Raw genomic sequence first — 15,558 nt, 5'->3', positions numbered from 1 at the left:
CCTTGGGCCTGGTTTGGAGGGGGGAGGATGGGGGTAAGTGGCTGGGTGTCAGGGAATGTGGGGAGCAGGCGGGGGGAGGGGCCGGGTCAGTCAATAGTGAAGTAAAACGTGTGGCGGTGGGAGGGGCGAGATTTAAAGAGAGCAGACTAGCAATCCAGCAGAGCACTTTCACTTTGAGCGCAGTGGGGACACACAGAGTGGCCAGAGGGAGAGCTAGAGAAGAGGAGGCCAGTGACTCTCCAGCTTTATCCATTAACCAGTTTCGAGGAAGAGGGGAGTGATTCATATTAGGCTGTTCGGGAAGGTTCTAGGTCAGTAGTGAAAGGGAAATAAAGTATAAAACAAACAAAAGCTTTCACAGGACTGCAGCCACTCAGGATTAAGAGGGAAAATCCATAGTGAGAGAGCGGGATGGCGTGAGAGGATAAATGAGACATTTATTGGAAAGTACCAAAAGGACTCAAACGGAAGGAATGTATTAGGGATGTCGACAAGAAGACTGCATATCCAACGGTGAAGGAGAAGACAGCAGTCAAAGACACAGCAGTCAAAGACCTCAGGAAGCCACAGAGGAGGAAACTTTGCCTTTCACAGACTGACACAGAAACCCGTCTGCAGAGGGATTGCCGTCAACAAGAGAAATGGAGAAGTGTCCATTCTTAGAAAGATAAAAGGATGTCACTGCCAGGTGAGAAACAAGAATTAACTGTGTGTTACTGCCGTTTGCAAACTGTCTTTTTCAAGTCTGTAAGGGAGTAATGGAACACCTGAACTGGTTACAGCACCTTCATTTGTAATCGGAACTAATGCGTTGTGCCGCTTTGTATTGTTGCAATATTGTTTCCGGTGTCTTTAATACATTATAACTGTGGCAACAAACAAGCAATGTTTCATGTTGTTTTCTGCACAACTGGTTTAATTGCAGCAGGATATGAGGTCATGTTTATGAGTAGGTATGCAGTTTGAACAAGCAACAAAACCACAGAAAGTTTCCAGCAATTATCTGAATGTGTTTTTTCTTCTTACTCATGCTTGAAACAGTTTTGCTGTTGCTATCACTCTTGACTGTCCGATGTGGTGGATGTGACTTTGACTTGGAAGGTGTGAAAAACATTAAAACGACTATCGACTCTAATCCGACTGGATTTGTAAGTTTAAAACTTTTGACTTTGTTAATGATTTTATGTTGTCCTTTTCTGAAGTGTCCTACTTGTATAAATAGTATGCATTTAATTTATTATTTTCCTTGAAAGGATATACTTGTCTTATCACTTGTATTGTCTGCATTCAGTCAGTTGGTATATAGAGGAGGTCAAAGGTGAAGATCTCACTCAAATGAATGGGAATAATCAGCTCTGCCTTCGTATCTGCTAACCAGTAAAGTTATTGGATGACAGCGTTTACAACTGACATGCGTAGCTCAACAAAGGGAATCATTCAGTGTGTAGCTTCACTTCAGTGGTTAGTTAGGTTGTTCATGTCAAACGCAGTCATTACTACAGTTGTCTAGTCAAGGATCCTTTATTATAATCATTAAAGTATAAATGCCAACCTATATTGTATCATATGTGGGTGTATTTACATCTTTTTCTCTGTTTTCGTTTTCTCTTCCAGCGCACGGTATTTCCTAAAGATTACTATGTAGTGCACCGCTACACCAAAAACATGCTCTGTAACACTGATCCGGTGAGTTGCTTATCAGATAAAAAGGGGAAGTGGGGTTTGATGGGCTAGAAAATGTGTCGTACAGTCTGACATTATCCTGTTAAATTATCCAAAAGGATGATCTAGTAGAAACTAATTAACAGGATAATCATTATCTTTAACCTCATCTGCAGCGACTAGAACAGAGCTTGTAAATGCTCAGTTTAGTCAAAAAGGATTGTTGCACCATGCTGGAGCCTCAAGTCTAGCTTGCAATTGAGCAATTGATGTGGTTCTTGCGATGATCTTTCACATGTGTTTTGCACACTAACTTTGGGCTTGTGTCGCTCTACCTGTTCCCTGCAGTGTTGTGTGTTCCCTGCTGCAGTGGTCCTCCTCGAGTCCTGGCATGTGCTTCTCGGAAACCTCTGGGATGAGCACCTAAATCACTCCTTAATCCTCGATCTGAAGCAGACACTGGATAAAATTATAAAAAAGAACATAAACACAGAGGTAGGGTTTATTTTTCAAATAATGTCCCATAATGTCTTGTTCTTTGGCTTACTTTAAAGAAAGTTTAAATCTAAAGTCACTTCAATTTCTTTAAAGAAAAGGCCACAAATTTAAATAATGTGTTCACCCTATGTTACTTTTTTTTAAATTTATTTTATACACTTTATCCACTTTATTCTATTTCTACTCCGTCTGTATATATAATATTCTTCTTGTTTTTTACTCTTTTATCTTAATTCTGTTATTATACTACTTGTTTTACTTATTACTGTGAGCAATGCTGCTGTAATCCTGTAATTTCCCCACTGAGGGACTAATAAAGGATTATCTTATCTTATCTTATCTTATCTTAAATATCTCTGGTGATCTCAAATATGCGTCTGCTTACTGCATTAATAATTACATTTTCATTTCCAACATTAATTCCTGTAAAAGTACATTAAAAACAATGATTGAATTCCTCTTCATGTTTTCCTCGTCTCAGAGGTTCCAGGAGGAGACAGACCTGACCGAGTTCTCCACATTATCGTCGTCTCCTGAAGAACTACTCAGGCTAACGTCAGAACTTCTCACGCGATGGCTCGATGTCGGGTGCTTGCCTTTGATTAAAACCTGCATCCTGCCCACTTTCCCTCCCTCTGTTGAGAGGAAGGACTATGGCCCGTCCAGGGCCAGACTCTTGACGACCCGAGCTATCAGCAGTGAGGAGGAAGAGCAGCCTGACAAGATGATGGACATGACACTGCCGCTGTCCAATGGAGGTCCTCCATCCCTTTCATTTTTGCCTTCTGTCTGGAGCCCCTTGCTATTGAGACTCTATTGGTGGTTGTTGCCATAGTTCCTGAAATGAATCTTTTTTTTTTTCTTTTTTTCCCCACAAAATTCAAGACATTTCCTGGCACTGAATGTTTGTTTTCTTATACTTGTGTCTTTGTGTTTTAATGCAGCAAGCTTTGTTAATATGAAGTGACATGCACAGGTTGCATTTAACGTCCAAAGTTAGTTCACGTAGTTGCGCAACAGTGCTCTGTAACAGCTGGTGTAAACACAGATGTAAACGTATAGCCATCTTCTCTAGAGCCAGCCACGAGCTCTAGCTAGCTATGCTCTTCATGCTAACCAGAGATAAATGCTGAGCAAGCCAATGCACATAAGCCATCGTCTATTGATGTGGAATTCATCACTGTTTACAATTAATGTTATGTAAGTGTAAGATATTGCAGTTCATGGGCATCTTTTGTACATAATGTAAATTAAAGACATTTAGATATAGATATATATATATATACATTGTTAGTTTTTGATATAATATCCCAAGGATTGTAAGCTATATTTATTGTGGTCATTAGCATTGGAAAGTAACCAAGTACATTTAATCAAATACTGTGCAATTTTGTATTTCCATTTTAAGCAACTTTACACTTCTACTTTACTTCTACTACATTTCGGAGGGAAATATTGTAGATTGTACACCGCAACATTAATCTGACAGTTGGAGTTAAGGGTTTACAGAGATGATGCATTGTTATAGATTAAACCACCTAACAGTTTATGAAGTCGTTAAAATAAGCTCCACCAACTACAGCAGTAAAATGCTTCAAGAATAGCATAAGTATAATAGTGTAACGATCTTTCCTGCAAGATATACTATATATATATATAACAAAAAATAATCTTAATACTTTTACTTCAGTTTCATTTTAAATACATATGTTTGACTTGTAACGGCATATATTTACATTGTGGTATTAAAATTTTTTGCTTCAGTATGTCAGTATAAACAGGACATTGTTCCTCTTCTGCTTAAAGAGATTAGATTTTGTTTATGACTTTGCATTCCAGCAACATGACATAGTTTGTGTTAGGAGTCCACGTGCATGGAGCTCAACCATTACTGCCTTCTCTTTAAAAGAGTGTTCAAATGCTTTACTATTTCTGTAACTCTGATAAAGACTGAGAGATGAGTTGCAGGTGAGGGAGGTTTTCTGACTCGTCAGGATTTACACGAGAAATAAAAAGTCCACCATTTGGTGCTCACACTTGCCCCTGCTTGTACACACCCACGCATGGACTGTCGTCATGGGATACTCATTATTGCATAATCCCTCAAATACAGAGGTATGTAGAATTGGCCAATTGGGTAACAGACTTTTGGCTTGCACCCCAAGTTTGCATTTACTTTTTTTCCACTGAATTTAATACAACATGAATGCATATTACAAAGAGTTAGATCATCAGAGGGCTAGAAGATAACATTGTATACAAATAAGGAAAACAAAAACACAGCCACAAATTCTATTCTTCTGGACTGTGCACAGCACATTTCTAAGTAGGCCTATCAAGTCAGCTACTTAATACAATGTACTTTATTAATCCCTCATTGGATTATTAATTTTTTTTACACTTTAAATATCTAGATTGTGAGGCTTCTGCGAAATTGCTTCGCATGTGTAACACAGCCTGTACTGACTACAGGCTGTGCAGCTGCCGGTCGGATGCATGTTGTATTGTAGCCTTCTTGAAGTAAATGCAGTAATCTGACTCACTCAGGCCATGTGGGAGATCCTGTCCTGGGTCAGCACATGCACATGACCCCTTAACATGGAAATCATTCATCCCATTGTTTAAACTAATGTTTGAAACACTGGACATCCACTTCAATCCCATTATATCAGGACGAACTACCATTTATGTTTGAGCATCGCAGTTTCAAATATTTGCAAGTCAGATTTGTTTCCTGGCAGCATGAAGCCGAGCGCCAAAGGGGCCAGCTGAATTCCCGTAAACCGGGGGACGAGACAGGGAGAGTGAGGCAGCTGGGGAGGGGTGACAGTGCAGGGTGTTTAAACCACGTGGCCTCTCGACAAACCGGAAGTGAGCGCACTCTGCCTCCGCCAAAGATGTCTGCGCCCGACGAAGACACGTTTGCCGAGGAAGGAGGCGAGATGGAGGAGCTGGACGAGGCTGGCAGCGACGAGGATGAAGGAGTGGAGATGGAGGAGGAAGGAGAGGACGGAGGAGAAGAGAGAAACGTGTACGTGCCCGGGATCCAACCGCTCAAGCCCGGAGAGGAGCTGGAGATGGACCGGTCCGCGTACCGCATGTACCACGAGTGTCAAACAGGCAAGTTGTAGCCCGTATTAGCAACCAGTTAGCCCCACTGGTGCGTCCTGGTTCCGGTCGTCCCCGTGCAGGAGCTGCAGTGTTAACTCTGGTGTGTGTTCAGGGGCTCCGTGTCTGAGCTTCGACGTCCTGAGGGATGGAGACGGAGACAGCAGGGAGCAGTATCCTCTGTCCATGCTGCTCTGCGCGGGCACGCAGGCGGACACGGCTCTGAGCAACAGGTACACACGCGCTTGTTTTTATCTGAAATCAATTAGTCAAACTTTGATCAAAGCACCGTGAACAAAATAATAACCCCACACACTAAAACAAATGTACAATATAAATAATATCATGAGTTAACTTTCTAATAAGACAAATATAAACATCCAGTGTTGTATCATTTGACGTTGTTGTCAACAATGATTCTGTGAGGGTGTCGTTTGTGTTTAGAGAGACTCTATAGCCACACTCATTTTAAAAAGTATTTATTCAAACACAAAACAATATCTGGAAGAAACTGAATGATTTTTGTGAAGGTCCCAAAGAGAAAGAGCTATTTTATCAGACGATTACTTTGATTGTCGTTGGACTTTACATTCAAAGATAAGATCATACTTTCTGTAAACCCAGACATGGTAACTCTCCAAAATCAATAAGGTCATTTGAGTCCAAACGTTTATCCAGAAAGAACATAACAGGTAAAACATTGAGTTTTAAATTGTGTATGAATTCATAGCATTGATGAACATTTTAAGAAGTTCTTTAATTGTATTCTTAACATTTATATTAATGTCATGTTCATGTCATATGAGGTGGATGATGGAGATAAAATAAGATATAACTATTTATCCGGAGATGAATTGCTGTGCAGCAGTTGCAGTACAAAGTGGGAAGATTGCAAATATAATTGGTCTTACGATAACAATAAGGTGCAAATCCTAAAATGTATACGGATGCAAAAAAAACAAGATTATAAGAAATAAGTTTCCCAGTATGGATCATAAAAACTAAAATAAAGGTAGGTATCAGACCAGGTGGGGTATCAGACCAGGTGGGGTTGCATACAATATCGCATAGGAATTGATGGGAATATTTCCCACATTGAATCCCATATTAATGACTGGTTTGAGTATAGTTTATTTAGTCACTAAATAGTCTGACTACATACAAATGTTTGGAGTTATTGTGTAGTCCAAACCTATTGTGTAGCCCAAACTTGTAAACATAACTCATTTCTAGATGAATTTAGATAATTGGAGGCATGGTGTTTATTTACTGTTTAATTGTGAATTGGTCTTTCACTCCTAGGGGTAAAACAGAATGCCAACACACATCTATCTAAGAACACAATAATAGGAAATCTTAAACATTGTAATGAGCCTCTTAGTTACTGTAGGAACAGGAAAGCCCACATAACACACATATAGACAGTATATTATTAGCACTCTTATCCATAGTGAGTATAATTTAGGAGTATTAACAGTACAAATAACTGATAGAAAGGTGGAACTATAAAAAGTGTTTTTATTAATATTTGCTGACATGCAGTACAAAGGTGCTAAGATAGTCGTCACTGGCAGCACATATTATTGTGTGAAAGCTTTTGTGGTTGCAGAAGTAGCAACAGCAGATAGGTTTGAACGTGTATGCACTAAGGCATAAATCACAGTACAATAGGGTTTTTGTGTTGCGCAGTTTCAGTTCTGTTTTGATCATCCACCCGGCATTGGAAGAGTTGGGAATTTTCCTTTTTAAGGGTCAGTGAAAGGGAAAACGTTCTCAAAAACTGAACAGATTATTTTGTCTTTTACTAAAACTCAGCACTTGACTACAGAAAACATGCTTCTAAGCGTCTTTGAATGTCTAGAAAAGCGCTATATAAATATTTATTATTATTATTATTAACTCTTAAGTAGTTTGCATGTCAGGTTATGTGTCATCTACATCCTCTTAAATGCATCCCTTCACTTTCTTGCAGACTTCTTGTCATACGCATGCATAACCTTCACGGAACAGAGAAAGACAAAGAGGGCGAAGAAAGCAGTGATGAAGAAAGTGACGAAGACGAGGAGGAGGATGATGCAGACAAGAAGCCACAGATGGAGCTGGCTATGATGCCTCACTATGGAGGGGTTAACAGAGTCAGAGTATGTTGTGTCACTTTCTGGGCAAACTTGTATCTGCACCGTGTGTCGATACTAAAAAGGTACCGCGGTACCTGTATGTTAAAAACAATAAGATTTTGCATATTTTTAGTATCAATACTTCATTAAAATAGCGCACGATCAGAGCGCACTCACTGTTCTGCTCCCTGTCATGCTGACATCTGGAAATACTTTGGCTACATTACAGACAGTAAAGGAAAGCCCACTGACACACTGAGACCCGTCTGCTAAACTTGTTTCAAAGCCACACAGACCAAGGAGGATTTCACCTGAAACACACATCTGTACAATTATGTAACTCTACAATTGCTCATACTTATGTAAGGAACTATCTAGTCATCTGGACAGATACGGACAATAGGCCTACATAGCCGTGTATAATCAATGCTATGGTGGCACCTTGTAGTTTTCATTAACATCTTGCTGTAGGCTAATACTAATATTAAGGCCATTTGTTAAGTGTTCAAAAAGCTGGGCAGGAACAAGTTGGTAAAAAAGGAACCATACAGATTTTTTATTTATTACTATTATAGATCAATATACCAGTATCATATTTGTGGTATCGTATCGGGTATCATGATATTCATGGCAGGTATTATAATGTTGGTATCGTGACAACCCTAATCTGAACTGCTACTTGTTTAACTCCTAATGACTGATTTTGCTTCTGAATTTTCAGGTGACCCGACGTGGAGAGCAGTCATTGGCTGCCGTCTGGTCAGAGAAGGGACAAGTAGAAATATTTGACCTCCAACCTCAGCTGGAAGCCGTGCACAGTTCTGCTGCCATGGCAACTTTCATCAAACAGCAGAAGGAAGCCACAGCTCTCTTCAGCTTCTCGGGACACATGGCTGAAGGCTTTGCTCTTGATTGGTCGCCTCTAGCAGCTGGTAAGTGGCTCCTTGACCGGCAAGGAAGTTTAGAGTTGAAAAATAAGACCAACTATTTGCTTCCATTAGATTTTTAATCATTAACATTTGTAAATAAATAACTCACAACACACATTTATTTTTGCTTAACTCTGGACTGTAAATATGTAGATAGGTCATATTTGACATACAGTTCTGATTGGATGAGGTAATAGCAGTGTAATAGCCTAGATGTGTATGTTTATCAACCAAAAAGCTAAATTGTTATGTTTGTACTTTTATTATCAGGTCGTCTTGTCAGTGGAGACTGTAAAAAGAACATCCATGTGTGGGAGCCACGAGAGGGAGGGACTTCATGGCAGATTGACCAACGACCTTTTAGCTCCCACAGCAAGTCTGTTGAGGATCTGCAGTGGTCGCCGACTGAAGCTACAGTATGTTTGGAGGAAAATACTGACGTAGTGGGTTAGACTGAGGTACCGCAGATGAAGCTTTAGTGAGCGGCACTGTCGGTTCACTCCAAGATCGCCCCACAAGGGCCGACTTGGATCTATCGGTTTGTGTGGGTTTCCTCCTGAACACAAAATAGGTGCATGCAAAGTATTAGACATGCATTTCAGGATTTGACACGGATGCTTTTTTTTTTTTTTTTTTTTTAAACCACAGAGTTTATCACAGAGCTGGAGAAGCCCCACTGATCCTAAATGTTTAAGATTATTCAAATGTAAAGGATGGATTTCTCCACACTGTTCAATAATGTGATCGTACGATGGTGCTTTACAGGTGTTCAGGTGGAAGAACAGGGTGTGATGAGAGGAATGTTTGAAGCCATGTTGACTTTTAGAACACCACCTGTAACAACTACGTGCCATCAGAGTTTTACAACTAAGAAATGCAGAAGAAATTGTGCCATTTAACGAGTCACTAAACTAGTTTGTGGTATGTGGTCGTGAATCCTGCATGTTTCTGTGTATACACTGGGACTTTGTGCAACCTAACTGGTGTTGGCTATAATTGATCAATGTCGGTTTGTAAAAAAAACACAAATCATGAGCATGGAATTCTCAACTCTCTCACACTTAAAACAGAATGTTTTGCAAGAAGTACAATAGAGTTCTTTGTTTGGAAATAATTAAGTCTTGTTTTGTGTACTGCCTTGTTTTCCACAGGTTTTTGCATCTTGTTCAGTGGATCAGTCTATTCGTGTCTGGGATATTCGTGCCCCGCCCAATTCAATGCTTTCGGCCAACGAAGCTCACTCATCAGACATCAATGTGATCAGCTGGAACAGGAGCGAACCATTCATCCTGTCGGGAGGGGACGATGGGCTTCTGAAAGTATGGGACCTTCGACAGTTTAAGGTAAAAAAAAAAATACCCAACAGTATAATTTGAAAGTATGACACGGATTGAAGATCTTACTGTTTGATCAAAGTGTGTGTCGTCACAACAAAGTAACCCACCATTAGTGCTCCAAGACAAACGGTGCTTGAAGAGTTACATCATCAGATAATCACATCACCTTCAGTTTGGCCGCGCCTAACTAATAACATTTGTTCCATCTTGTGCCTCTTACACAATCGTATGTTTTTTTTTTTTTTAATTTGCCTTTTAAAACACACTCCTGTACGCTCTGTCAATGTGTTGTTGAAACGAAAGGCATTTATGAATCAGTCCTCATGTTAACATGGAGACTTCTGTAGCCTGTCTGTGCATCATATACAGGGTGAATAGCCGTCAAACCTCTAATTCCAATTTTACCTGTAGACCGGGCGGCCGGTGGCGAATTTCAAGCAGCACAGCGCCCCCATCACGTCTGTGGAGTGGAGTCCCGTGGATTCGAGTGTGTTCGCCGCCTCGGGCGCGGACGACGTCATCAGCCAGTGGGATCTGTCTGTGGAGTCATGTGATGTGGGTGCCAGGGTTGAGGGGGTGAAGGACTTACCCCCTCAGCTTCTGTTCCTGCACCAGGGGCAGTCGGAGATCAAAGAGATCCACTGGCACCCGCAGATGCCTGGTGTGATGGTCTCCACGGCTCTATCGGGATTCAACTTGTTCAGGACAATATCTGTGTAGTGTGTGTGTGTGTGTGTGCGTGTATGTGTTTGAGAAGTTTTTGCATTTATATGAATAGTATATATTTACCTTGTAATGAGCAGTAATCTCTAATACGGTTCATCTTTAGGGAGCTTGTAATGTACATAACGCTGTGTAGGTCATAATTCTTCTTTTGGACATTTATTGGCCAACATAGCATATGGTGCTATAAACTTTACTATTGAACTTTGACTTTGTATGTCTTACAGATGTGCACTTTTTTTAGGCATTCCCTATTGCATGCTGAAAATAAAGTGTTTAAAAACAGTTCTCAGGGTTTTTCTTGAATTTGTTTTTATTGGGAGACTTTCTTTTATTTATAATGGTAGAAAGCACATCATTACTTTATTTCCGGAAGTGGCTATAAGTAGAAAATACTTTATATAGTTCTGTTTTTTTTCCCCAGGACACATTTCCAAAGAAAATACAAGACATAGCCATGACAGATGAATATTTTAAAATCCCAATAATTGTTTTATTGTTGTCACTGTAACCTTATTAAACTACAGGATAACAATTGTGTTTGAACCAGCATTTTCAATAGATGAGCATAATGGTTTCTCCCTTTTTACAGCATTATGAAATAAAATACAATACTTTTTCAAGATACAAGCAAACATGTACAAAATACACCGCTGGTCCTGATTTACAATTGACCTTTAAATCCCATGATTATCTTAGTGTTGTAATATTATTCCAGCCCCTCAGCCCACAGAAAAGCTTTAGTTACTTGAAAACAACTGCACAATAAACAGATGTGAACCAGAGAAACACTTGGAATGTGACAAATTCATAGTAATTATTTTTACACAGGATAACTTTATTTTCTGACTGTCTCTGGGAACCAAAAAGTTCATTAAATGCATTAAACATCAAAAGACAGTTTGTAATATAACATGCAATAAAAAATAATTATTAAGACATTAACATAGTACAATAATGTAAGAAAAACGATCTCTTTAAGGCACTATAACAAAGTTCAATGTTGTGTGAACTTTAGATGGCAGAAATCGTAGAAATTAACAATGCAAGCATCATTAATTTAGTCTGTTCCATAGCAAAGCAACCAAGTAGATGAAATAAATCAAAGTGCTACAAACCTTTCACTTATCAAGATGACAGTCTATTGCAAATCTGTTACCCTTACAGAAAAAAAAACCATAAAATGCTTTCTCCAGTTGAGCAACATCGTCAAACTGTAAATCTTTTCTTTAAATCCAGTTTATTCTGTTTACGCCTCCCATTTAAATGATACTCAACTTATGAGTTTCGTAAAACACAGTTTACTTGATGTACTTGACAGTAAAGATCTGTTTATTGGAGAACTACCTATCTCCTATAGACCAATTTCATCATCAAACTCATCTTCAAATGTGTAGCCCCGTCCTTCTTCCTCTTCCTCCTCCTCCTCCTCCTCCGAATCAGTCTCTGAGTGGCAGCTGTCGACCCTCCTCCTGTCCAATGGAGTGACTCCTTCATACTCTGAGCTATGTGACGAGGCCGGACTAGGTGGCAAATCTACTTTGTGATTGGTGATCTCGGTTTCACCGCCACCTACTACACTCTCAACCCTCGTTGGACTGCGACACGCCAACTGATCCCCATCCTGGAAGTCGAACCCTTGACCCTCTTCCTCTTCAGACGCTTGCCGAATGATCTCCTCTCGTTTGTCACTGAATCGCACTTTTGGTCGTATCCCCTTCTGCTTGATCCCATTCCCATCTGGTATCCTTCCGTCTCCCACCTGGTTTCCATCCAACCCAACCAAGTTCTTCCCATTCAGCTCGTTCTGCATGTTCACAGACATCTCCACAGCCCCTTTTCCCTGATTTGTTTCCACCGAGGATGTGCCACTTTTTGGATTGAACACATCCTCATTGGCATCCATCCCCAAACCGTCCATCACCCCCAGTACGTCTCCCAGCATAGACGGGCCTAGATCCAGATCCAGGTCAAATGATGACACTGACTCAGAGTGCTGAAGCTCATTGTTCTGAGGGTTTCCTGGGGCGTCTGTATAAAGATCACTGTGGTTAACGGCCACCTGAGGGTCGTCAGCTGGCATCATCCCTGGACTCTCAGGGTCAGGGCTGGCAGAGCTCGGGCCAAGAGTGGACAGGAAGGAGGTGTCCCCAAAGGCATCGCCTCCCCTCCCAATGTGCATGGTGTGGCGAAAGTCACCCAGTGGGGCCGAGATCATGGTGGGGTCCAGACGAGGTGCCCGGGTTGATTTGTGCAGCGGCATGACTGTAGACAGATTGAGGAAGACAGGAAGAAAGAGGAAAAACAGGGAGAAGATTCTTAAATATACATGATATATGCATCTGTAAGCCTGGAATGACATACCATAGTGTCATACAGAAATTGTTCAGGAAGCTGAAAATACTGGAGCCCCAGTCTACCCTAATGATAAGACACGGCAGTGTCAACACCATGTTGTGCAACATGGTGGGACACCAATGAGCATTTTGGCACTGGTGCGGCTGTGAAGGCCATGCTGAGACTTGTACTTGAAACACACTCATGCAACGTTAGCACATACTTTTCTCTGGCCTCAGGGGTGTATGCGGACAAAAACAAGACTGTAACTTTCTCCACAGAAAATGTATCGGATCCATAGCACTAAAGCCATCGATCTCTGCTACCTTTCGGTGGTTATTAAATTGAGAAGCATGACAAAAGTTAATTATTATGACAGTAAGTGGAAGGCAATATTACTATTTGATAATGCCTTACAGAATAAGTAAGCCACATTAATGACAATTTATTGATTAAGATCATACATTGCAAACCAGGATATACATTTGAGAAATCATTATTTTAAGTGTGCGTGTGTGTGTGCGGTGTGTGCGTGTGGTGTGTGCGTGGGGTGTGTGTGTGTATGCGTGTGTGTGTGTGTGTGTGTGTGTCTGTGTGTGTGGTGTGGGTGTGTGTGCGTGTGCGTGTGCGTGTGTGTGTGCGCGCGTGTGTGTGTGTGTGTGTGTGCGCGCGTGTGTGTGTGTGTGTGTGTGTGTGAGTGAGAGAGCGAGAGAGAGAATCAGATTTGGGAGGGGAGGGGGCTTGCTTACAGGCCCACCCCAACCCTCACGACTTTCTAATAATAGTAAAGTAGATGACTTGTTATGTTACTTAAATATATAATGTATATGTATTATACGAAGAGCACGCGAGGGTTACACTTACTGACCAAGCAGCAGGAGCGTTCGTATCAATGTAAAGTTCGCTAATCAATTGACCTGAGTGAGCGTCACCGACACATTCAAAGTAGAGCAAACGTACCTTAAAGAGAATATTGTGGTCTTTGGTTGGCTCGCTCCTCAGAATCCAACTTTTTCATCTGGCTTTCTGACTTTCGCTTCCCTCTCGACTTTTCCCTCGCTCTTTTACTCGCCGTCGTCGGTCTGTGTGAATTCTCTCTTCTTTTTTTTTTTTCCAAAGGGATGGGCATGGGGTGAGGAAGTGACGCGACAGTTATTGGGGAGAGCTGGATCAAAGTATCACTCGACTTTAACGGAGTTCGTTAAAGATGAACGAGGCTAAAAGACTGAATAAGGGTTATGTGTATAAATATGCTGATTTGATTGTAATTGCCATGATGCAGCTTTAATTGTATGTATATATGGAAAAGGGCTTAATTGAAATACTGAGGTTATGAGTACTGTCCCTTTGACTTTCTAAAATGTTTCAATTATTTGGGTTTTTCATATTTCATTTATTTAATTAGATGTGCAGTTATATGTTCTGCTACCTCTATTTAAAGGATAACGCTCTAGATAGATAGATAGATAGATAGATAGATAGATAGATAGATAGATAGATAGATAGATAGATAGATAGATAGATAGATAGATAGATAGATAGATAGATAGATAGATAGATAGATAGATAGATAGTGAAGATAGTGAAGATAGATAGATAGATAGATAGATATACTTTATTCATCCATAGGGGAACATTTCAGCAAAAGGTTTAGATATATACAATACACTAAAAATAAAATGAAATAGAAAATGTTTTATTATTATTGTTAACAAATTACATGAAAAGACCAACACCAGCACTGCACCATGTTCAAGGTATTAAGCCCCAAGCCCATTAGTTTCTCTCGAAGATGTTCTTTACACAATAATTATAATTTATTTAGAAAACATATTTTTTTAAACAGCTGAACACTGTAGTTTTTAGCAAAGAATACTCAATCAATAGTAAAATGGGAATTTGTGAGTTTAAAATGATGCACTTAGACTAAAGTATGTGTACGTTTTCAGAAACTCCCCCAAGATTGCAAAACATTTTTTTTAATACTATAATTAAACAAAAGTCAGGCCACAGTTATGCTTAATGTTACAATATAGCAGTCACATTTCAATTCTAAACTTACATTCTTATGAACTGACTTGAAGTTGACTGACATCTTGATGGAATGTTGTTAGTGAAGTTAACCTCATGTATTTCATCATTCAACATGTTGTTAAACAGTTGCATGATTAAGTCTCATATTTAACTCATTTAATTTCCTTGTGCAACCAATAAGTGACACATCCACTTTAAAAAGAAGCAAACCTGAATTTTGATCAACAAATGAATTGGTTAGCGATGCTGTTTAAGAGTCCAGCTTCCTCTCATGGGTTAAAGAAACTGAAGTAACCAAACACCAGGTATTCAAACAATGGTACTGGGTAGTGAGTCATTGTTTGTGAGAACTTGTCACACATGCTTAACATATTTGTATGATTGTGTGATGGTGTAGCAGACAAGACAACAATGTGGACAAATTATTCATTCAGCAGCCACATTATGTCATTTATTGTGATAAATGGTCTGGGAGTTACATTAAATACATTGTTGTATTTATTTGAAAGCAGTGCATCCTGATATCAAGTTGGTTAATGCCCACAAAAACGAGACATTTAGTCATCGTTTGAGATTCCAAAGGAAGGCATTGAGTTATCGTCAACATCATGGTATTTATTATCAGTTTTTAAAGGCTAAATATAAATAAAAAAGTTTAAATAAAAAAGTACAACGTGAGCCCTCTTGTTTGTTGTTGTGCAAAATATTTCTGAACCATATAACAGATAAAACATTAAATTTGTACTCCATAGAGACTTCTAAAAAGGTTTGCATGATTTGTGGGATGACGTGTGGGAGAGACTGTCCGACAGG

At 39.9% G+C, this 15,558-nt stretch overlaps 3 protein-coding genes across 4 annotated transcripts; 2 read left to right on the top strand and 1 right to left on the bottom strand.

Moving 5' to 3' along the window:
- Nucleotides 1-136: 136 nt before the first annotated feature.
- zgc:174888 (uncharacterized protein LOC558116 homolog) lies at nucleotides 137-4,194 on the top strand. Its single transcript, XM_034553446.1, has 5 exons — nucleotides 137-688; nucleotides 1,042-1,148; nucleotides 1,615-1,686; nucleotides 2,011-2,157; nucleotides 2,642-4,194. Exons 1-5 carry the CDS (start codon nucleotides 676-678, stop codon nucleotides 2,993-2,995), a joined length of 693 nt encoding a protein of 230 aa, XP_034409337.1. The 5' UTR covers nucleotides 137-675; the 3' UTR covers nucleotides 2,996-4,194.
- Nucleotides 4,195-4,989: 795 nt separating this feature from the next.
- On the top strand, nucleotides 4,990-10,659 carry grwd1 (glutamate-rich WD repeat containing 1). The gene is made up of 7 exons (XM_034553434.1): nucleotides 4,990-5,280; nucleotides 5,384-5,501; nucleotides 7,241-7,409; nucleotides 8,107-8,317; nucleotides 8,585-8,730; nucleotides 9,466-9,657; nucleotides 10,063-10,659. The coding sequence occupies exons 1-7, from the start codon at nucleotides 5,058-5,060 to the stop codon at nucleotides 10,369-10,371; spliced, it is 1,368 nt and encodes a 455-aa protein (XP_034409325.1). The 5' UTR covers nucleotides 4,990-5,057; the 3' UTR covers nucleotides 10,372-10,659.
- A 184-nt stretch (nucleotides 10,660-10,843) lies between these two features.
- On the bottom strand, nucleotides 10,844-13,816 carry cdc42ep5 (CDC42 effector protein (Rho GTPase binding) 5). 2 transcript variants are annotated; one of them, XM_034553443.1, is made up of 2 exons: nucleotides 13,677-13,816; nucleotides 10,844-12,639 (listed from the first exon to the last, which is right to left on the bottom strand). In XM_034553443.1, exon 2 carries the CDS (start codon nucleotides 12,635-12,637, stop codon nucleotides 11,729-11,731), a length of 909 nt encoding a protein of 302 aa, XP_034409334.1. In that variant the 5' UTR covers nucleotides 12,638-12,639; nucleotides 13,677-13,816; the 3' UTR covers nucleotides 10,844-11,728. The 2 variants fall into 2 exon arrangements, with proteins under 2 accessions (XP_034409334.1, XP_034409333.1); XM_034553442.1 differs by having other exon boundaries at nucleotides 13,672-13,815.
- Between the last annotated feature and the right edge of the window lie 1,742 nt (nucleotides 13,817-15,558).

This window comes from Cyclopterus lumpus, chromosome 16, assembly GCF_009769545.1.
Source record: "Cyclopterus lumpus isolate fCycLum1 chromosome 16, fCycLum1.pri, whole genome shotgun sequence".
In the NCBI taxonomy this organism is placed as follows: Eukaryota; Metazoa; Chordata; class Actinopteri; order Perciformes; family Cyclopteridae; genus Cyclopterus; species Cyclopterus lumpus.
Note: the sequence above shows the minus strand (reverse complement) of the source record. Positions and strands in the feature narration are given on the sequence as shown.

What these genes read in the sequence shown, in the direction of transcription:
- cdc42ep5 (XM_034553443.1), bottom strand. Translation starts at nt 12,637, where the DNA reads ATGCCGCTGCACAAATCAACCCGGGCACCTCGTCTGGACCCCACCATG.
- grwd1 (XM_034553434.1), top strand. Translation starts at nt 5,058, where the DNA reads ATGTCTGCGCCCGACGAAGACACGTTTGCCGAGGAAGGAGGCGAGATG. An exon ending in TTGGTCGCCTCTAGCAGCTG is followed by an intron (nt 8,318 to 8,584) that starts GTAAGTGGCTCC and finishes TTTTATTATCAG; the next exon opens with GTCGTCTTGTCAGTGGAGAC. An exon ending in GGGACCTTCGACAGTTTAAG is followed by an intron (nt 9,658 to 10,062) that starts GTAAAAAAAAAA and finishes TTTTACCTGTAG; the next exon opens with ACCGGGCGGCCGGTGGCGAA.
- zgc:174888 (XM_034553446.1), top strand. An exon ending in ACTCTAATCCGACTGGATTT is followed by an intron (nt 1,149 to 1,614) that starts GTAAGTTTAAAA and finishes TTTCTCTTCCAG; the next exon opens with CGCACGGTATTTCCTAAAGA. An exon ending in AAAAGAACATAAACACAGAG is followed by an intron (nt 2,158 to 2,641) that starts GTAGGGTTTATT and finishes TCCTCGTCTCAG; the next exon opens with AGGTTCCAGGAGGAGACAGA.